Source organism: Vipera ursinii (assembly GCF_947247035.1).
Source record: "Vipera ursinii genome assembly, chromosome: 2".
NCBI classification, from domain to species: Eukaryota; Metazoa; Chordata; class Lepidosauria; order Squamata; family Viperidae; genus Vipera; species Vipera ursinii.
Window position 1 is genome coordinate 167864626 of NC_139513.1, and position 23448 is coordinate 167888073.

The following is a 23448-nucleotide window of genomic DNA, read 5'->3' on the forward strand; positions in this document are numbered from 1 at the left end:
CTACTACATTCAGGCAAAATCCAAATTTGGCAGACATGGGAAGAGTGATACTTGTCAGCACTAAATCTAAAAGTACATTTATGATGGAGTTATGTGTCTTCCTAATTATGAGGTGGGAAAAGTGAACAGTGGCATCTCAATATAGGGGGGGAGGGAAATTCCAGAATCCTTTTAAGAGTAGTGTATTCCAATTGCACATAGGAATTTTTAAAACATGAAGAAACAGAGCAAGGGGAAGAGTAAGGAAGACAGGAAGAAAGTTATGAAAGGCAAAGGAACACTTAAATCCAGTTAGGTTCAAACTGCATTAAAAGGTAAATCAAAATGCCATCATAATTAATTACATTGTCTAAACTGAGCCATTACATACAGACATCAAATTTCTCAAAGGACTACAAAATACCCTTCACACATTATATACCACATTATACCACACATTATATACTTTCTCATGGTATCAGAACAAAGGGCTGAAGCAGCCTCTCTCATTCAAAGGGTATTTATAGTACAACATGAAGATGCAATGCATATGTTCATCAAAAATACTGCTAGATAGTCCCAGGATAAAAGACTCTTTGGAACTGGGCATTTTGACCTACTCCCAAAGTTGCATTAAAATGATTCAAATCAGCTATCTTTATAGAAAATAATCTTGCTAAATTACACACTGTCCGAAAGTGCCAGCCTTCCAATAAATCACCACCACTGTAGATCTGCTTTGCACACCCATTCCAGGAGAACTGTGCACAATCAAGCCATTTATCAGAAAGCAGCAAGTATTTTCAAACTTTTCTAAGATTAACTTTTTGTCTCCCACTGTGGCTCTCTCTTTCCATTATTAACCCATTTCTACTCTTCTTTGAGACAAGCAAAGCACCCCAGTTTCCCTACCTCCTGATTTTTCCCTGGAGAAAGAAAAAAAATACCACGCAACCTGAGTAAATTGCTCAGGAGGAAGAGGAAACTGAACAGAGAAAACAAAGCAATTACCCAGTGATAACAGGCTGCAGAAGCGTCAATGTAATTTAAGCACAATCCTCGTGAAATTCAGTAACTTCCAGTTATATGCCACTTCCAAAGATATATCAGCCTTATCTATTTCCAGTCAATCTCAGGATCTCCATCTGACTTAGTATCTCCCTAGAAATAAAAGACCACAAGTGGAAATAAATATTTAAAAACATCGGGCTAAAGCTTTCTGGATTTATCTCCAACAATGGGACCCAGCTCAGCCTGGTAAACTCTGATCCTTCTCTTATCCACCACCCCGTCCTGGTTTAGCAAACAAAACGAGGAGCTCCCCCAGCTCGCAGAACAGTCCATCATCCAGGGCTATCCGTAAGGTGATACACATTCAGAATGCATCTGAGAGCAACTGGAAGTCCTTGGTCTAGTGACCTCCTCCAAAGAAGCCGTTTTCAGTACCATCTGTTCGGGGAGCCCTGCTTCCTTTCCCAGGATTAGGTGTAGTGGAATACTTGGGTGGGTAACGGATGAAGAGCCGGTCTTCTTCCTTCTTTATCCAACGTAACAGTTTGGTCAAGACATTGATGGCACCAGCTTTCGTCACCAAAGGATTGAAACAGGTGTATAATTCAAATTTACTTGTAACCTGTGAGAACGGGGAAGAAGAAGAAAAAAAAAGACAGACCATTCAGGCTGCACAGCTACCACCAGAGAACAAGCGTAAAATCTTAACTGGAGAAGGCAGGGGAAGCCAAAAATTCCAATGAGGAAAGAGAGAACTTTTTGCGAATAAGCAAAAGCATTAAAAATACCCCAGTTCTTTCCCAATTAGCAGATGGAACCTTAGTTCATTATAAAACGTATCCATGATTATGGTTCCTAAAATTTCACATGACCAAATGAGCTCCAGCATTTCCATGAAATGCTTTCGTTTTACAGGACACGGGCTTCGCTGAGATGTATAGGATGGAAAATACGTTCAATGTTAAAAAAAATAAAAAATACTAACGCTTAGTTGTACTGCAGAGCTTTTTGAAAGCATTCAAACACTGCTAAAATACAAATTTCACTAGACGCCTAAACATAGTGCTATTCCTCAATACTCTGTCAATTAACAAATTGGAATTTATCATTTTAAAGCTTTCACCCTACTGCATGTATAGGTAAGCTTGGTGTGGTGGCTAAAGCACCAACCCTGGGGTCTAGTCCTGCCTTAAGCACAAAGCCAGCTAGGTCACATAGGGCCAGTCCTTCCCTCCCAGCTAGAGGAAGCAGGCCATGGCAAACCACGAATAGGATTGCTTTGCAATTTTGTAAATATTGCAAGTAACATAATTTTATGTACTATAGTTATGCGTTATATACCGTATTTTATGTTTAAATAAGAAAATACTGAACAGGTTAACATTTCTCCCTTTTTTTAAAAAAAATTGGAAATAGAATTTTTCTGTCACTGCTTCAAAATACCCAGGATATTTACATCTTCTCCGAAGGGTTCTCCCTTGAAATAATTAAAACAGTTTCATATTCTTCCTGAAAGTAATGATTCTCTCTAGCTCAGGGGTAGGCAACCTCGGCTCTTTTATGACTCATGGACTTCAACTCCCCAAATTCCTCAGTCAGCATAGCTGACAGAAGAATTCTGGGAGTTGAAGTCCATGAGTCATAAAAAAGCCGAGGTTGCCTACCCCTGAGCTAGCTGATAGTTATTTTTCCTTCCTGAACCTTCCCTTTCCTTTACCACTAATGGCAAAGATTAAAACTACTTTAACCTACCACAGTGCACTTTTAAAAAGCAATGTGAGAATCTTTCCCTTCCGCTTCTCCTCCTTCTGCAGCTAATAATTACTTATTTCAGGTTTAGAAAACGGTCTGATGTTACAATTATTAGAACTAATAAGGAGAGATTGATAGCAATTATGATTGGTCCGTGTAGTCAGCCAGATGTTTAGGCTAGATTTGGCATTTTTATCTACCTATCAAGTATTATGGTTGATGGCTTATTAGCATTTATGGCCAAAAAACCCTCAAATAAAGATTCATAATAGGGAATCAGTAAGGCCAAAAAAACCCAACCCCAAATAAAGATTCATGATAAGGGAACAGGTGAAAGACTGAAGACGCCATCTCTCCAAATACTCTCCTGAAAGATGTTTGCCCTTTCTAAAGATCTTATGTAATAAGTCATATGAAGAAAACATGGGTTTAGGAACTGTCTAATGTCCTCATCTGATATAGGTCTGGCCCATCCATCTGAAAGGCTACCAGAGAGTTACTTCCTTAGTCAATAAAGTTGTCAGGCCTCACCCAAGCCAATAAAGTCTCCTTTTCAGCTACATGGTAGATGAGACGTAGAGGACGTGAGGTACTGTGGATGCGACTGTGAAGGTAGTGGTAGAGGTCAAAGAGTCGGTGCCGTTCATTCTCACTGCAATATGGCCCTTCCAGTTCTGGACTGTAGTAGATGAGAAATAAGATATTGAGGAAACAGGCAGCGTTCAGTTCACCCTCACAATGGCTTCCACAGAATGGACTCCAGAATTTGTATACCATGAGCTGTTGCTCTACAGATGTAGAACTGACCATTGCTAGATGTGGCAATGCTCAGACTACTGCTAATCGTTTGCATTTAATGTCGTCAGCTTTTGGAAGCTTTTCAGAATCTTCTGAAGCGACTACAAATCTGGTTCTGAAACAGGCTAAGTTTGCGGTGTGCCCTACTGTTTTATAATATATTGTACTACGGTATATAGGTCAGAAGAGGCTTCCTGGACCTTGGAAGACTCTTAACAGAAGGAACTGCAGAACAAGTTCTCAAAATAAATCACATGGCCCATTCTAATAAGGTAGGGATACCATTCATGCAGTTTTTCCTGAAGCAAATGAAGAGAAGAAAGAGGATTTCTAAAACAACATTATCCCTTTAAGGCACTAAAATACATCAGAGTCAACTTTACTTAACAACTTTTAGATTGTTGTTTATAAATTTTGTCAGCTAATTGAGATCTTATGATGTTCAGCCTTTGATTCCCTTCTTGCAGCCCAGAAGTCCCAAGACAAAATCTCTTTCTACACATAGCTTCCTGGAGAAAAGAAACGTCACATGACTGCTCCATTTAAAACAAATTGAATAAATGCAGCTTAGCATTTCCCAGAGTTTCTGGCTGCCAGCTATAGAGGGGAAGAGAAAAGGAGCGAGAAGGACAGCTTCAACGCAGCAAACTTTAAAAGAAAAAAAGATCTAAGGTAGCTTTACCACTGAGCATACATTCCAACTGCAGTAGGTGTTTACAGCCAGGAATGACAAAACCCACTGTCAAATTCAGCTTTGTTTTTGATATCAGAACATCATCTTCACCTGCACATTGTCAAAACATCTCCACAATTAAGAGGAATATTAACCTGAGATGAGGAAAACTTACAACAAAAAAAAATCTCAGGAATTCTTTCTTAGGCAGGTGCAGGCCATTAAAAACACTAGTCATATTTTCAGATTTTACTCCAAACGTGAACCGAATGACACATTAAGACATTTGTGAATATTTAGAAGAAGAATCAAAAGACAGATGAAACTGGCCCCTAAGAGGACATCATAGATACCTCCTTGCTTCAGGATATATTTGGTCCTGATCACAGTCGATTTCAACCCTCCAGACTTATTACTGTCAGAATCCATTTATATCACATTCATAAATGTTTAAAACATTATCCGCCCCCCCATGGATTCTGCCATCTCCCGAGGAAGGAGGAGCGCATGTGGATTCAGCCTGCCTTAGGTTATTTCAAAGATCAAGGGAAAGCTTTTGAACTGGGGGAACAAAAGGGAGGGTTAGAGAAGAAGGCATCTGGCCTGTGTCTTCATGTAATTCTGTAGAGGAAGAAGGCAATAACCATAAAGATTCGAAGTTCCTTTTTTCCCACGAAAGGGATGACATGAAGTAAAATGATGGGGGCTGACCAAATGGGGTTGAGGGAAGTGGGGTTGAACCGGGAACCCTTTATAAAGTTTCAATTTATAAAACAATACTAAGTCCTGTCTTGTATTTCCACAACCAAGTATGTCCTAGTAAAAATTCCTTTTGGACTAGAACTGACTCCAAGAGTTTTTGTTTTCCTAAGACGTGGATTGGAGTGGGTCCTGACAATTACCTGGTAAATTGGGGAAGTTGTCGGTAATTATCCGGTATATCCAGAGGTTTATATATAAAGTGCCGAAGATCTGGCACTCCCACCAGCCCCACACTATAAGATGGGCTCTTTAAGCCACTTGAGAGTGCCTGCAGATAGTTCTGAGTACTCATGCCTTCTTCAATGCGTTTCTTGCAGTCCGAGACAGAATAGAAAGAGTCCTTGTCCGTAGAGAGAAGGATGAGGCAGACAGTACATTCTGAATCCAAATAAGAAATATAAGCATAAAAGTAACAGTCAGGGTTGAAACGTGGCAAACAAATAGGTGTCCAAATTTCCCCAGTTTGGAAGGCAGAAGTTGCCCCAATGAGATTGAGTAACAGGTGTAGGTCAGTAGGTTCTAACCGGCAATCTTCAATGACTGTTTTCTCCTGCACTGTGGTGACCAACTGACTCTGCGCCACCAAAATAGAGAAGACCAGATTAGGGGTGATGGCTTTTTGGAGCAAAGTGCCCAGGGAATCCCGGAGGGAGGCGGGGAGGGGTAGACAGCGTACAGCTCCAAGGAGAAAACAAGGATCTGATTCTACCAGGTTCAGCAAACGGTCAAGGATCTTCTCCGAACCGGTCAGCAAGCGCCGGAGGTCATAGTTCTTTTTCCGTTCAAAGATGCGAGTGATGCTGGCCTGAGTAAGCATGCTGATGATCTGATCGTAGACGTACAAAAGCTCCTGGCGTAGTTGCTGCTCTGACTGTAGGGTGTGCGAAACCGAAACCAGTACCAGGGGGCCCTGCTGCACAAAAACCAGTTTGTGATCATCTATGGTAAGAGAAGGGAGGAAAAAACAGTCACTGCTTCAGTAGATGAAGGGTGGCATTATTATAACAAGAACCAATTTTGGACACTGAACAAATGCAATATTAGCTTTCTTAGAATCCCTGTTTGCCTTTTCAAAAAAAAAAAGTTAAATCAAGGATTTACTGTACAGGATTTGAGCTGATGGAGCAAATCTGGGCAAAGAAGAAGAATCTCAGTATAAATGCCAGGAATTGGGAAAATAGACCACGAAATAAAAAGTGAGCAGAATGCATTTTTGTTATCATAACGATTTGAGGAGTCTGTTTTTGGTCCTGAAATGTATCTTCTACTGAGTAAAACTAGAAACAAATCATAAATGAGATTATATCTAAGAACATTTTAATGACGGTGTGGCAAAGAAATTCAAGGACTGAATGAAGTAACAGTGAAAACTGCGCCTGCTTTGAAGATGCTGGAAGGAACAGGTCTTACAAATAATATTAATATCCTATTTTGATTTATGGTCAATAGTTTGAAGTCAGGTAGTTTAATGCAGTTAAGAAAAAGAGGCATATTCCTCTAATTACTCCACTTTTATCAGTACAACCAAGTAATACTAAAAACTGGTGATGGTTATTCTAGAAATGAACTGAAACTGGTTCAGCTCCTAATGATTTTGCAAGTATTGCTTCTTTGATACTATGATACTATTGTCCCATTTTTAAAATTAATATGAAAATCTGGCATCTTGAATCAAGCTTAACAACTTGGCAATATTTGTCACTGCCATTTCCATTCTTTTTTGACTGCCTAACTTTTATCAACAGTCCTGGAATACCCAGGAAATGGTTGCTTAATCCCATCCAAATACTATAGTACTAACTTTTTCAAGATTTGTCTAGATTGGCTATGTGCGACATGGATCATGTATCTTCTAAATGTTTCACGAAGCACTATATTTTCCGGTTATAGTAAACAACAAAAAATGACTTTTATCAGAAACGAGAATTTTAATCTGAATAGTGAAATATAATTTAAATTGTATTTAGAATTTTAAATATGAATGTATTGAAATAAATATAAATATATTTATATTTAAATATGAAATTTCCTATCTAAAACTTTACATGAATCTGTTTTAAATTAAATCCATCCAGACGTCAATGCCCATAAATCCCAAGCTAGGTTGGCTGAGAATTCTGGCACCAAATCACATATTAGTTCAGTGCGTGAATCCAGTCCCTTTTCTCTTAATTAAAATTTGGTGACGTCAGCAGTCTTCTAAGCTTTCTGCTGGGAGTGTGAACATGTGGTTGGGAACTTTAAAAGGAAGCATGCATTTGCACCAAGCAGGCACTCGGCTGCACATATCAAAATATTAATAGCATGGCAAAAGTTCCAGAATTAAGATGTGCTCACCGTAAACTACTTTAGAGTTTGGGTTTTTTTCTTTCCTGGATAAAGAGCTGCTCATAAAATCACCTTTCTCTTTGCTCAGCATAATACTACATCATAGTCTGTGGTTTCTACTAAGACAAAAGCCAGAATTTTATCTATTAAACTTAGAACTAAAATCAAATACAAGCTGGAACAACAATTTCTTTTTAAAACAGTCAAAGCATGCTTTTATTCTTCCAGCTATACCCTTATGTATCTATTCTCCGAGTTCAACTACCCATCCCACCTAGAACATCTTAGAATAATTTTGTCTTAATACAGGTAGTCCTCGACTTATGACAATTGAGCCCAAAATTTCTGTTGCTAAGTGAGACAGCTGTTAATTGAACTTAGCCCAATTTTACAACCTTTCTTGCCAGAGTAGTTAAGCGAATCACTGCCGTTGTTAAGTTGGTAACATGGTTACCAAGTGAATTGGGCTCCCCCACTGACTTTTTTAACAGGTCGCAAAAAGCGATCACATGACCTCAGGACACTGCAATTGTCACAAATATGAACCAGTGGAAAAGCACCCGAATTTGGATCATGTGAGCATGGGAATGCTACAACAGTCCTAAGTGTGAAAAATGGTCATAAGTCACTTTTTTCAGTCCTGTTGTAACTTCGGTCACTAAATGAAAGGTTGTAAGTCGAGGATTACTTGTAATTAGCAATGGAAAAAATACAGTAACATATTGCAGGTTCTTCTGGCATGCGGATTTTTAAAAAGTTTACTTAAAAAACCTGTAGCAAAAAGGAGTACATTCTGCTTTCCATATTATTCTTTCCATATTCAGGAAGGCTGGATATAGTCAGCAGCTGTTTCATGCAGGCCCAGGTTGGCCACACCTCTTTAGCAGTGGGAGGAAGAATAGCAGTAGCACTTAGACTTATATACCCCTTCACAGTGCTTTACGGCCCTCTCTAAGCGGTTTACAGAGTCAGCACATTGCCCCCAACAATCTGGGTCCTCATTTTACCGACCTCAGAAGGATGGAAGGCTGAGTCAACTTTGAGCCGTTGAGAATCGAACTGCTGGCAGTGGGGAGAATACTGCATCCTAACCACTGCGCCATCACAGCTCTGGTGAAAGTCAGCTGGGGAAACAGGGACAGAGGAGTGCAGGGGCAGCAAAGCACAAGGCAGCCAAAAAAGGTGAACTTGAAGGGGGAGATAGCGAGGCAGGAGGGGAAAGTTCAAGTGGAGATGAGTAACACAGAGCAGGAAAAGCGTGAGGTCCTCGCTTAACAACAGCACAGTCTTGGCCTAATGAGTCCAACTGGCAATATTAGACAAAGTGGTGTAGTCACGTGATGCTTCACCTAATGACTACTTTGCTTAGTGTCAGAAATGCTGGTCCCAATGAGGGTTGTTAAGCCAGGACTACCTGTATATCAATTCATACTTTGCCTTTTGTTCCTTGAATTTCTCTTCCTTGACTTTTTGAGAAGTTCATCAGTGTACCAAAACTGAGGTTTCCTTGGTCTTCCTCCTGGCCCCTTCACTCTTCCTTTATAGATTTGTTTTGCAATATGATCCTCGTTCGTTCAACTTTTCAGCATAAACTATCAAATGTCATGCTTTTAGACTTACATTCCTTTCTTTGGCATTTATTCACACAAACCTATTTAAACCACATTTTCTAAACAAATGCCTTTTTCCAAGCAATCACCATTCTCATTTATTCCTGAGTCTTCAAATGGCCCAGGGACTTTTTCTATGGTCTTTTATCTTCCCATCTACTTGCCTGTCAGTTAAAAATAATTTTTCCTGCCTCACATTTATTCAGAATGTTGCAGTATTTTTCCTAAAAACTCATTTGTGGTTGACCCAACTTATATTAGCCAATACACTGTTGTCCCTTTTATTCATAATTTAACTCTACACTTTCAATTCTGTACATGAATTCATCACCTCTGCTCTACAAAACTAGATCACCTTCGTTCAGATCTATGTCCACCTTCCCCTTTATAATTTCCCAAACACACATCATAAGTATTTCTTCCTTTCCCTTTCATTTCAATTGTTGATTCATGCCCTTCAAGATTTACTTACGAGTTTTTAAATTTCATCAATGGAGGCTTTTTAAACAACATTTTTAGTAAGACAGGAAAAATATCAACTAGATTACCAGCTGTAACTATACCCACATTATTCTGCTAACATTTAAAGACTGGCCAGGTTTGAACAGATTTTGGCCAGTATACTAGAAACCAAACCAAAACTCAGTTTTACATCAAGCAACCCACTATATTCTATGCACAATCAGATTTTTAATTTAGAAATTACTTTATGAGTTGGCATGCATTTCACCACCTACAATACAGTATACATATACCATAGTATATCGACAATCTCAAGATATTAAGTAGCAAGGGAAATACAACTGTTTTGGGGGAAATGGTTAGACCAGCCTACTTGCAAAGGGTCTCAGACATTTTAATAAACAATACTTATCAAAATGGGTACAAACATGCCAACTGATCCATAATCCAGTGCTTAAATTACGTGTGTGGCCCTTAATGAATTTTAAGCACTGCAATCCCAAGCTTTTCTTATTTTAGATAAATCATAGGCATACACAACTTCCTAATAAATTTATTAAGAGCATTAGTCCTTTTAAAAAAAATTTCCATACCAGAATAAATGGAGCGAATAGAGTTATCCCCACTTTGGATGAATGACACCAGTGCCATCATGACACCCATGGTGGAACTAAGGGCTTCTTCATTGCCATAACGTGAATAGATGGGTTTCCCAGCCTCACTTAAAATGAAGACGTGTTTCCTGTGTGCCCGCCAACTCTCTGCAGTCACATCTTCATCTCGGTATGTAGCCAGGCGTGACTGTGTCACTGCCTCCTGTTCTCCTGATGGTCCATCTCCTATCACCATTTGTCGGTGAAACTCATTCGAATCTTCCCAAGTGTTGTCAGTTGAGGTTGAATCAGACACATCTTTGTCACTCAGGTCCTCTGGGGCTTCTCTCGGCATCTCCTGCCCATTCACTTTGTCAATTACCATACTCATGGGTCCATTATTTGGGGCATCAGGAACTTCTTCCTGCTTTTCTGAGACAGGACAGGACTCATCCCCATCTGGAAAAGCATATTGAGAAATCACAGGGGAAAAAAATCCAGAAGTAATCTTTGTCCCCTCCCAACCGCATTCCATAAGCTGAGTCAATAACTAGAGATTCCAATTGATTGGGCAGATTATAAAACTATATCAATGAATAAAGTCTTCACAACAAATTCAGTAAGCTCCCCACAACATATGTATCTCTCCCACTGTCATAAATCAAACGGTCAAGTCTCTTATTTTTTCATAATGACTGAATTAATTCCCAGAAAACGGGATACTTAACAGCGGGTGGGATTTGATTGCTGCAAGTGGCTAGGGCTAACCCGTATATAAGAGAAAATGTTTGGGGAGTGTGCTTTTTTGCTTACAGTATAATTTTTTATGTAGTTCTCTCCTGAAAATGGTAGAAAATTATACTATCAGTTTTGGGCAAACATGGATAGGATAAGTAGGCGCCAACGCCTCTTTTGTTTCCCTTTGTGTGTTAAATGAATGCAGGGTTCATATATCATGCTAAATCAATATTTGTTTTAGCCACAAGTTGTTGAATTTCTTATAAATGCTACATTAATACATACCAGTAAGATATGGCTGGCTTCGTACAACATACTAAGCCAAAAGCCCAGTTCTTCCCCCCACATTATACTTTAGTAAGGTGTGTGAACTTAAGTACTATAATAATTTAAAATATTTTATGGATTATTTTGTGTGAAAAGTCCATTGTGGCTTGGTCAATAAACCATACTTAACATATCATGTGAATACAGTGCTTGCTATTTTTTTTTCTGAATTGTTCTTCCAAGCCCACTTTTTTCCCCCCATTAGTCCTAGTGCTTTTGAAAATAAAAGGTTACATATCTGCAAATGTGTGGTTTCACATACAATTCTTATTTTTGCTTTTCCCTTTGTTGTGCGGAAGTTTAAACTGTACTATCACTTTCTGCTTACAGCCCTTGGAACAGTACCAAATACATTGGTTGAACCAAACTCAGTTCAAGCGATGATCACATCAAACTAGCCAGCTGGATCCAAATAGTGACTATAAAGTGAAAAGAATCCAGCGTCGGAGTGAAAAGCTCATGATAGCCAATCAGAAGGTTTGGAATAGAAGAAACACACCGTATCAAGGTTAGGCCAGGGAGGGTATAATCGTATGTAGTGGGTGCACCGACAAAATAGTTGCCCCGGAAAATCTGCCTGTACACAAAATGCTTGCCAGAAATTATTCACTTCCCAGGAATTAATCTACTTCAGACAAGATGCTCTCCATTAAACCATAGAGAATTAAAAGGCAGTTACTGTAAATAAATGTTGTGAGAAGCTGACGTAGCTTTCAGCAAGTGGTTTCCTATTTATTTTTTTAGCGAAATGAATCTAAGTGAGACAAGCAGAGAGCCTGGTGGTCCTCAAAGAGGGTGTATTTGAGCACTACACTTTCTGCCCCGCTCTGTAGCTCCAAACCAGATAGCTCAAAGTACTCACTTCTGTCTGTAGGATCCAGCCCACATTTCTGCCCAGGGAACTCCATTTCCCCTTCACAAGGTAAGCCAGGCTCTTTGTTCTCCATCTCTACATCTCAAATAACAACTGCAAAGACAAAAGGCAAACATGAGGAAATTCTGAGTAGCAAACAGGATGCAGGTGCTCTGGTGCCTCCTTACCAGGCCCAACCCATTTCTCAAATTAGGAACAGAGCAACAAGTACCACCTCCCAAGCGTCCTGTGCCCTCCAACTTAATAACAAACAGTGTGCAACTCTTCAAGTCGGAATGAACCAACCCAGATTGAGGGAAAGGGCACAGCCACTTCCAGGCTTTTTGCAAAACTCAATCTGTGATATGCGCCTGTTGTCCCAGCTATAATCTCAATCACATGCCCAAGCAGGGGTTGTCTCAAAGAGACAGCAGGAAATGCCATGTGGCCACTAATCACTACAAGCAAGTTTCTGGAGCTGCATTCCTGGGGGAGGCTGCATCTCCTTAGCAATCTTCTTTGTTTCTGTCATGGCTATAATTGATAAAATTCAACCTAACTCTAAACTTTCTTTACAGAAGACAGTCCTCAGCCTGAAAAGCTATTTGCTGGAATCCTGGTTTAGAGATAAAGCACCCTTAAAAAGAAGCAAAGGCCTTGAAATTGGCCATTAATAATTTGTACAAGGACAGGGGGCTGAAGGGGCTAGACACAAAGGCATTCACAAGTTAGCTTTCCCCATATTAATGGCATGTTATTTACATAATTATTTCAAATAAGGAAAAAAAACATGACATCAATAAGCACTGAGATATAAACAATGTGTAATAAAGTCCAAAACAAATAAAAAATAAAGCCAGTATAGAAGCAAATAGCAAATACATTATTTGAGGGTCGATATGGGACGTGGTGGCTCAGTGGGTTAAGACGCTGAGCTTTTCGATCAGAAGGTTGGCAGTTTGGCGGGTCGAATCCCGAGTGCCACGTAACAGAGTGAGTGCTTGTTACCCGTCCCAGCTTCTGCCAACCTAGCAGTTCGAAAACACGTAAAAATGCAAGTAAAAAAATAGGGACCACTACAGTGGGTAGGTAACAGCGTTCCGTGCGCCTTTGGCATCTAGTCATGCCGGCCACATGACCACGGAGATGTCCTCGGACAAGCGCTGGCTCTTCGGCTTTGAAACGGAGATGAGCACCGGCCCCTAGAGTCGGAAACGACTAGCACACATGTGCGGGGGAACCTTTACCTTTACCTTATACAAATACATTTTGTAATCTTAGAGAGGTGAAATCTTAAATACCCATTTTTCTGTAAAAACAATTTTACAGGTGGAGATACATCTAATTCTAAGTTTTCATCCAAGCGTATAAATTCACTCAATTTTTACATGTACATATGTCCAGATTTTCTTTGGGGAGAAATATGTTCTCTCTCTTTTGGCCCTCTACTGGATAGACTGTGTTCACACAAGGTATTTATTATTATTTATTATTTATTTATTTATTTATTCATTTTTATAAACCGCCCTTCTCCCGAGGGACTCGGGGCGGTGTACAGAGTAAGGTAGGTATACAGATTGAAACAATACTGAAAAACAATAGTCAAAACAAACTGGGACCCCAATTAGAGCTATCAGGCCAGGCTGGACTGCTGGAACAGGTAAGTTTTTAAGTCGTGCCGGAAGGTGCGGAGGTCGGGGGCCATCCGGATTTCGGTTGGTAAGCTGTTCCAGAGGGCTGGCGCACCCACTGAGAATGCCCTCCCCCTGGGGGCCACCAGCCGACATTCCTTGAGCGGTGGCACCCTGAGGAGGACCTCTCTGTGGGAGCGCACAGGACGGTGGGTTGTTGACATTGGCAGAAGGTGCTCCCGTAGGTAGTCCAGACCCATGCCATGTAGGGCTTTGTATGTCATTGTTAGCACCTTGAATTTCACTCGGAAGGCAACCGGAAGCCAGTGCAGCTCACGGAGGAGAGGTGTGATATGGGAGTATCGGGAGGCCCCCAAAAGTGTCCGTGCCGCTGCACTTTGCACCAGTTGAAGCTTCCGAGTGGATCTCAAGGGCAGCCCCATGTAGAGAGCATTACAGTAGTCTAGGCGAGAGGTCACAAGGGCATGAGTGACTGTACGTAAGGCATCCAGGTCCAGATAAGGTCGTAGTTGGCGCACCAGTCGAACCCGGGAGAAGGCCCCCTTGGTCACAGCTCCTATGTGATCTTCCAGGGATAGCTGCGAGTCTAGGAGGACACCCAGGTTGCGGGCCCTATCAACAGGGGGTAGTAACTCATCCCCGATGTTAAGGGGTGGGATGCTCTGAGTATCCTGGCTTGCCGGTACGTACAGCCATTCAGTCTTGTCCGGGTTCAGTTGAAGCCTGTTCCTCCCCATCCATTCCCGGACCGCTTTCAGGCAGCGGGACATCACGTCGAGGGCATCACTGATGCTGTTTGGAGTTGAGATGAAAAGCTGGGTGTCATCAGCATACTGATGGTACCCTACTCCAAAGCTACAAATGATCTCACCCAGCGGTTTCATGTAGATGTTGAACAGGAGAGGCGAGAGGACCGACCCCTGAGGGACTCTGCAAACGAGAGGCCTCGGGGTCGACCTCTGTCCCCCTGCCAGCACCGACTGCGAGCGACCCTGGAGAAAGGAGGAGAACCAACGCAGAACCGTGCCTCCCACTCCCAGTCCCCTGAGGCGCCGCAGCAAGATACCATGGTCGATGGTATCGAAAGCCGCCGAAAGGTCTAATAAGACTAGGACAGAGGAATGGCCCCTGTCCTGGGCTCTCCAGAGATCATTCATCAGAGCGACCAATGCCGTCTCCGTGCTGTAGCCCGGCCTGAAGCCCGATTGGCACGGGTCTAGATAAACCGCTTCATCCAGGACCTGAGGAAGTTGCTGCGCCACCACGCTCTCAACAACCTTCTCAAGGAAGCGAAGATTGGAGACTGGACGAAAGTTATTCAAAGAGGATGGGTCCAAGGTGGGCTTCTTGAGGAGAGGTCTCACCACTGCCTCCTTCAAGGCGGTGGGGAAGTGACCCTCACTCAGAGAAGCAGAGATGACCGCCAGGAACCAGCCTCGTGTCCCCTCTCGAGCCGCATAAGCCAGCCAGGAAGGGCACGGGTCCAGTAAGCATGTGGAGGAGCTCAACCTCCTCATAATCCTGTCCACTTCCTTAGGAGTCACAGGATCAAATTCCTCCCAGATGACGTTGACAAGACTGTCCATGTCCTGTTCTTCCAACTCTGCCCAGTTGGAGTCCAGGCCGGTTCGGATCTGAGCGATTTTATCCAACAGATATTGACCGAATTCCTCGGCTCGACCCTGCAAGGGTTCCTCCCTCACCTCTTGGTTCAGTAGGGAGCGAGTCACCCTGAACAAGGCAGCCGGGCGATTATCTGCAGACGCGATGAGGGTGGAAAAGTAGTTGGATTTTGCCACCCTTATCGCTGCGAGATAAGACCTGGTGAGGATTCTTAATCGCAATCGGTCGGATTCGGATCGACTGGATCTCCAACGGCTCTCTAGGCCCCATCTCCGACGCTTCATCTCCCGGAGCTCTGCGGTGAACCATGGGGCTCGCTGGGATCTGCGCCGGGTCAGAGGCCGCAGGGGTACAACTCGGTCCAGAGCCTCCGTGGCTGCCTTTTCCCAGGCTTCCACTAAGGCATCCGCCGAGCTGTGAGCAGGGAGTGCATGTGCGTCCCCAAGCGCTGCCTGGAACCTATCAGGGTCCATTAGGCGCCTAGGGCGGTACCATCTGGTTGGCACCGTGCACCCATGGCGGGGGGTGGCAAAGGGGAAGTCTAGCCGTAGGAGGTGATGATCGGTCCATGACAGGGGCATAACGGTCGTGGCACCCCCACCGATATCATCACGCCACCGTCCAGACAAGAACACCAAGTCTGGGGTGTGGCCTCCCTCATGAGTCGGTCCAGAAATTATTTGCGACAGGTCCATGGCCGCCATGGAAGCCATGAACTCCCGAGCTAGTTCGGACGATCCTCCCAGGGATGGTAGGTTAAAGTCGCCCAAGACCAGGGGTCGGCAACCTAAAAAAGGTAAAGAGCCACTGGGAACCGGTTCCATGACACATAAAAGAAACTGGGAGCCGCATGCGTGCGTCCATGCATGCGCATGCGCAAAAAAACATTTTGCGCATGTGCAAAATGGGTTTTTCTTGTGCATGCGAGGACGCACGCGGTTGCCATTTTTTTAATGTGTGATGGTTTGCTGATGACGGACATGGATGCAGGAGCCGGAGGGAAAGGAATGCAAAATTGCATGGAGGGGCGCAAGGGGTGGAAGATGCCGGGATGGGGAGAGGAAGAGGCAGGGTGAGTGGCTCCGAAGGACTCACGGTCAAGCCGGTGCCCAGCACGATCACGTCGTAGGCCTCGTCCATGGTGCCGGCTACACAGCCGCCTCCCCCCTCCCCGAGAGGAGCCAAGATGGACCGCGGGTTCAAGAATCCCGTTCAAGAATCTCTCCGCCGCGGGGAACCGCCCCAGCTAACTTCGCTTTTCCTATGTATGCCGTAGCAGACGCCAATAGGAGGCGTGGCAGGAGACGAGAAAGACGCGCGCGTTACTTTTCCCAGATTGGTGCCTATGCTTAGAAGCAAGAAAAAGAAGTCCCGAAGCCACTTTCCCGGGGCTGCTCGTTTGGGTGGGGAAGGGGGGGGTTGTAAATCGCGGAGGCCCTGCCCCTCCTGCTGTCATGGCAACGGCGGTAGCACCACTGATCTGGAAGTAAATGGATCCGTAATTCTGAATAAAGGAGAAAATAATTCCCAACACCCCAGGTGTAGTTCCTCTCCCCATCCCCACTCTCAAGCCTCTGTCAGAAACATCTTAAAAAGATTTGCTGCTTGCAGCGACTCCCAAGATAACTCCGCCAAGGAAAAGAGATCCGCGATACGGGGTGGGGAGAGGGGGAAGGGCAGTAGTTGCACCCACACTGGTTGCATGTTAATAGTGTCGGGGACTGCAGTTCACGGCGCTTCGGTTACTGGGGAATATTTTTGTCAGTTGCAAAGCTGCTTTCCACGCTCCAGCTGCGTTCCCGCTCGTCGCCAGCCATAAAATGGTTGATAGGGCTTTGGGTCGACTGAGCAATGTAGGACCGCAGCCTTTATGATCTCCTGCTTCCCCTTGATTGCGTTACACGGTTGAGGGAGCCGACCTGTCAGCTTTGGACCGGCCTCACCGTCCCGAGGCCGCGTCGGGTTTGGTTTTTTTTGCCCGCCTCGAACGACTCGCGTGTAATCGCGTCCTGATGATAAAGGATTCACACAAGAGGGAGGGGAGAGAGCGTCCCCCGATATACTCGGTGAGGCTGAGACCGCTTTAAAGCTGGGCTTGAGGAACGTGTGTCTTTTAAAAGGCGAATCGTTTCAACTTTTTGGGACTTTTTTGGTTTTCTATCCCGTTTTAACGAGGTTCTGATTTGGCTCTGTTTGGTTTCTTTGGCGTGCCCGGGGGCGGGGGGGGTCGGTGGAAGAAGAGAGATTCAGGGATTTCGAAACGGCGAAGATGAGAATACAGCATGCTTTCTTTCATCTGCCCTCTCACCGCTTAACAGCGGCGCCGCTGCCCGTTCGCGCGGAGGTCCGCGCGCACCTCTGCAAAGTTTTGGGGAGGTGCGCGCGCACCTCCGCTCGTTCGGAGAGGTGCGCGCGCACCTCTCGGAATGGGCAGCGGCGCCGCTTGTTGGGAAAGCTGCTACGGCCCGTTTGCAGAGCTGCCGCTTTCGGCAGCCTGCAAACGGGCCGCGGCAGCTTTCCCAATGAGCGGCGCCGCTGCCCGTTTGCGCGGAGGTCCGCGCGCATCTCTCCAAAGGTTTGGGGAGGTGCGCGCGCACCTCCGCTCGTTCGGAGAGGTGCGCGCGCACCTCTCGGAATGGGCAGCGGCGCCACTTGTTGGGAAAGCTGCCACGGCCCGTTTGCAGAGCTGCCGCTTTCGGCAGCCTGCAAACGGGCCGCGGCAGCTTTCCCAACGAGCGGCACCGCCGCCCATTCGCGCGGAGGTCCGCGCGCACCTCTCCAAAGGTTTGGGGAGGTGCGCGCGCACCACTGCCCGTTCGAAGAGGTGCGCACGCACCGGGCGGCTGGGAGCCGCAGGGGACGGCTCAAAGAGCCGCATGCGGCTCCGGAGCCGCGGGTTGCCGACCCGTGCCCAAGACCATGAGTTTTGGGAATTCAACCACCAACCCTGAGAGGACATCGAGTAGCTTGGGCAGGGCTGCCGCTGCACGATTAGGTGGTAGGTACGCCAGCAGCAGGCCCAACTGCGCCCCCGGGCCGTATCTCAGAAGGAGAGACTCACACCCTCAATTAATCTGATTAGGAGTGCATAAACTATAAACTAATTTCACTGACTAGGTTTACACAATATGTTGGACTATAATGTACTTGGCTGGTTTGTCATCCAATGTGTCAAATGAATAATGAACAAAAATTGGCTGTACTCGTGAAAGAGGTGGTCTTAAAATGCCCAATCTTAAATTATATTATGAAGCTGCTGCGTTAGCAGGAATAAGTGATTGGATTAATTTGATACAAGAGAGATTATTAAATCTTGAGGGCCACGACTTGTTGTTTGGCTGGCATGCATATTTGTTGTATGATAAGAAGGTAGATAATGTGTTTAGAGTGCATATTTTAAGACAGGCATTGTTGAGAGTTTGGAAGAAGTATAGACATAAGTTAGATTGCAAGATACCATTGTGGGCAATCCCAAAACACGCAATAGAAAATATAAATGTTGGTTTTAAACATGATGTGACTACGTATAAGGAGATTTTAAGTTTGGAAAGAAATGTCTGGTGTCTGAAACCATACAGCCTCTTGCGAGATGAGAAGATTGTCCAAATCAGAAATCAGGGTCCAGCACATATTAAACGGATATATCTTGCTTTGATAGAAATTGACTCAGAAACAGAACTTGTTAAAGATTGTATGATTAAATGGGCCCAAAACATCCAAGAAGTTATTACAATGGACACGTGGGAAAGGATTTGGGTGAGGAACGTAAAATTCACACAAGCTCAAAATTTAAGAGAGAACTTTTATAAAATGTTTTACAGATGGCATTTAGATCCTAAAAAGCTTGCAAGTATGTATCCGAACTATCAGCCTAAATGCTGGAGGTGTGGTGAAGAACATATTTTCATATATGGTGGACTTGTAAAAAGGTTAAGTCTTTTTGGATAAAAATTTGGTGGAATATGCAGAATATTTTTAAGCAAAGGATAAAATTTTGTCCGCAACGGAACTGCCGACTATAGAAGAATGGACCTTAAAGGTTTCTGACCTGGCAGAGATGGCAAAGATATCGGCTTATTTGAAAGATCACTAGCAAGAACGTTATATTATGGAGTGGAGAAAATGGATCGAGTATATCCAGAATAAATATGGGACTAAAAAGTTTCATGTAGCATTTGAATAAGTCTTCCTTTCTTTTCTCTTTCTTTTTTCTTTTTTTATATATTTTATATTAATAGTGTTTGTAGTTATCCTATATGAGCTAGAGAGAGATAGATTTTAGAGTTTATGGTTGTTAGCATATGGATGTTTATGATTGTTTTTTTTTGTTTTTTATACCTTGTACTTAGCTCTGGGAAGTCGGGGGGGGGGGGGGGGAGGGGGGGAGGGGTAGGGAGGGAGGGATAGGGGAGGGGGAGGGGGGATTGTTAAAGATAAAATGTATGATAAAACTTTTCAATAAAAAAAATTGGCTGTACTCATACTTAGGAGAAAGATCTGAAGACATTTCTACATTTTTTGCTGTTCTATTTTGGTCTAAACAGAAATAACCTGGAAATAAGCAGATACCAACATGGATATATCTTTTTTATTTTAAATTGTTATAGAAGACATTTTAGTAAGTGCAAGTTATCATGTAAAGAACAACTAAAAACGAACCTGCCAGCTATGAAGAATTTTTGTTTTTCTAATCAAAATGTCCCATATACTATAATAATAAACCTTTATTGTCAAAAGTACAACATGTGTACATTGAGATTAGCTGAGCCCCCGCCCCCCGCTCTCTCCCCCCAACACACAGTGACAACAAACCCTCCATCCTACCACACCATGTGAACCAACCACACACCAGCCTCCCAAGTCCCGTTTGAGAAACAAAGACAAGTATAGATATAGACTGAAATCAGATTTAACACACATGGAATTAAGATATTTTGTTAACCATGAGTTAAAAATCATAGTGAATAAACTACACTGGAATCGATTCTCACATAACAGAAAGACAAAAAAAAACCTTACCAGTAAACCATAGCTATGGATGAACATAGCATAAGCCAAAACCAAGCAAACCACATTATGACTTGGTACAGCATGTGAACCTAGCCTATGTAGCTAAAAAACTCTTTGTCTCAAAAGACTAAGACCAGGGGCCATTCAGCAAAGCTGTCTCAAAAAGAGATTTACAGACAAAGCTTCTTACAAAGCACATAATCTGTAGAGTGCATATCACAAGACATGATGGTGGCCAATAACGTGGATGGCATTAAAGGTACTAAATAAGTGCACAAAGGTCAAGTACGTTGAAAATTATTAGTCTGGAGACCCAACTTAGCTTCTCAGCTGGGGACATCATGCCCCTAAATATCAATTTCAAAAGAAAGAAGAAGCACATGTCTCCATCTCTTATCTGAAACCTGAGGTTTCCCCCCCAAAAAACTAAGTAAAACATACAATTGAAGATTTAGACAAGAAACAAGATTACCCACTAAATCAGTACAGTATAGCATTTGGTTTCCTATTGTGAACAATCTGCCATTTCAGCTGCTGTTAAACTGAGAAGTTCCTCTTCTGAAAGTATCATTCTCAAATTTACATCAGGCTTATAAAGAAGAAATATCTTCAAATTATAGTGCAAGAATTTTTTTTACTAACTGGAAACAGAGATGGAGAAGAAAAAATGTACCTTTTTGCTTCCTAGATCATTAAGCCAAACAGCTAAACATGGGCAATTGGTAAAAAAAAACATGTCAATAACTTTTGTTAACTGATTTCCAAAGCTACTGCCTGAATTTCTAGCTTGTAGACAATCTGTATGCCATCACAAACAGTGAAGCCAACACAATACCTAAATAGAGGATTGAAAATTGCTGCATTCAAAACAGTCTAGGTCTCCTTCAAGGAATTATGTTCAACTCTCTCAGTCCTCCAGATTTATTTTATTTTTACTTTTTGGGGGGGCACACGGCAATATAATCATGAATAGCAATTTCCATCAGACATATAGTTAACCGTTGCCAGAAACACGGTAAACCCATACATATACAAATTAAAATCAATAAAATCAGCAAAAATTCTCCAAATTTTTGAAGGATCTCATGCAAGAACCCTGAAACACTAAACTAAAATAATAATAAACAAATTAAATCATGTTTAATGATGAGAGTTGGGTTCCATAGGAGACATGGTGTCATGCTGCCAATCCTAGAAAAAAACTCTACCCAAATGATGCCATAACACCATCCCTGTCCCAAAGCTGGCATCTTTGAGACTTCTGGAAAAATGGAAAACAGCCTTGCTCTCAAATTCCATATACTGCTATCTTCACCCTCAAAGGCTGGTTAGAACTAGTTATGCAGTGCTGGTTGATATTGTTTAAAGTTCAGTTATCATACTGATGACACAAGTACAGCAGTATGGAATAAAGCATTACTGTACTACATAGTTAAACAAATATGAGAAGAGTATTTACATATTTCAAGTAGCATCCGCCCATCTGAAGCATTAACATGAAGGCAGTATTTTCCAGAAAGTAAGAATCTCTTTCACAAACACGCTATAGTATCAGATGCAATGAGGTTACTGACAGCCAAATAAAAAAAACAATCTCCTATAGGATTGCTTACCAAATCAGCTTGTCTCAAACAAACAAGCAAATAAATCTGAGTTCACCCCAGGATAATTCAGGAATTGGACAATCTCTTTAACAGACACCTTTGTAAGCCAAGCAGCCTGAAAAGAAGGTGGTAACCATTTATTAATTTCAAGTAGAAGATGCCAGGTGTTTCAGATCAAAGGAATGGAGACGTAAACTTTTCACTAATTTCTCAAGCAATTCCTACCAACACTACCTGAGAGAGTTGGAAGATATTACATGTATCTATGGCCAAGTCAGAACCTCTCTTTATCTCTGTACACAAGCCTACATCTATTTGCAAGGACATCACCATCCAGTATTAGACAGACGTCAAGCCATTTAAGTAGTTCAGAAAGGACAGCACTTACATTTTCAGAACGCAACCCCAGGTTAGCAGGTTCAACAATTTCAGAATAACTCAGTCCCACAAGTTTCCCTTTCACAAAAAGACTTGCAAACCCCTTTATCCCCCACTAAGTGTCCTCCTCTACTATAAGTGAGTGATCCAAGGAAACAAATTGGCAGAAAGGGTCAAGATTGCTAAACTGGAGCTTGTTTCGTTTTCTTAAGATTGTGTACAACTAATGGATAATTCTATAGGTGTTGCTGCTTCTAAAAGATTTTTCATTCGAAGGAGTCAGATGTATGTAGCCCTTTGTGTTTCCATGAAAACGATTTCCTATCATACCATTGGCACGTTTGCTGTCCTTTTGGGCTAAACCGCTGCAATTCTCCGGCGCCATGGAGGCTTTGCCACACTCCTGAAAGAGTGTTAATCCTTAGAAATTCAACAAACGCAGAAATCTATTAGCTTAACTTTGGAGGCCGACAAAGATTAGCTCTATGAGCAGCGATTAGTTTCACGGTGAAACCAGAAGCTCCAAGCAGCACCCTTGAGGACACGAAGAGCAGGCCAATCAATACCTTTTCCCCAACTTCCTTGGGATCTTTCCCGGCACATCTGGCCGGATGTTTCGGAAAACAGGATGCTGAACCAGATGCGCTGTTAGAACTGGTCCTGCAAGGTCAGCCTTACGCCTGAACCCTTCTCGGGAGCCTTCGGTTCAACCCAAGACAAGACCTGAGGCCATCCGATTCGGAAAGAAGGAAAACCCCGCAGGCTCGCTGCCGGCAGCCCCACCCCCTAACCCTGCGAGAGAAGGGAGAGCCGAAAAGAGATCCCCGCGCTCCCGCTCAGTTCCACAACCAGCGGCTTTATTTCTCACCATAGACCCGGGATCTGCTCGCCTCCCCATCGCAGAAAGAGATCCCCAGCACTTCCTGATTCGGAATGGCAGAAGGCGGGGAAAGTAGAGACATTGACGGCTACCTCCACTAATCACATAACGCATGGAGAGGAGGAGGCGTGGCTTGCCGAAGTCCAAACGCGAATCGTAGGCCGCACAGTCAGAGCGTAACGGAGCAGACCAATGGAATCCTCGCTTGACAAAGCGCGTCAATGAAAAAGGGGGCGGGGGCGGAGGGGAACAGTGAGAAGCCGGGGAGAGAGAGCGACAGGGAAACTGGCTAATCAAAATGGGAAGATGAAAGGAGAGGCGGGGCAATCCTGCCTTAAGACCGAATCAGTCATTGAATCATAATATGCTGGGGGAGAGGAGAGGGGCCGGATCAAGTCAGAACTTCAAGCCAGTT

General features: G+C 43.3%; 2 protein-coding genes across 4 annotated transcripts in view; both read right to left on the reverse strand.

Annotated features, from left to right (window-relative positions):
- Positions 1-1061, reverse strand: part of LOC310634418 (synaptonemal complex central element protein 1-like) — a 55109-nt gene extending 54048 nt beyond the window's left edge. Inside the window, exon 1 of the mRNA XM_083352787.1 lies at positions 991-1061. The gene's annotated coding sequence lies outside the window, so the exon portion shown is untranslated. The remainder of the gene's footprint in view (positions 1-990) is intronic.
- A 322-nt stretch (positions 1062-1383) lies between these two features.
- Positions 1384-23069, reverse strand: MON1B (MON1 homolog B, secretory trafficking associated). Of its 3 annotated transcripts, none has more exons than XM_083352780.1 (6): positions 23022-23069; positions 11896-12000; positions 9969-10427; positions 5116-5914; positions 3274-3421; positions 1384-1612 (listed from the first exon to the last, which is right to left on the reverse strand). In XM_083352780.1, exons 2-6 carry the CDS (start codon positions 11978-11980, stop codon positions 1391-1393), a joined length of 1713 nt encoding a protein of 570 aa, XP_083208906.1. In that variant the 5' UTR covers positions 11981-12000; positions 23022-23069; the 3' UTR covers positions 1384-1390. The 3 variants fall into 3 exon arrangements, with proteins under 3 accessions (XP_083208906.1, XP_083208907.1, XP_083208908.1); XM_083352781.1 differs by lacking the exon at positions 23022-23069 and adding an exon at positions 22720-22928; XM_083352782.1 differs by lacking the exons at positions 11896-12000; positions 23022-23069 and adding an exon at positions 7313-7422 and having other exon boundaries at positions 9969-10071.
- Positions 23070-23448: the final 379 nt, after the last annotated feature.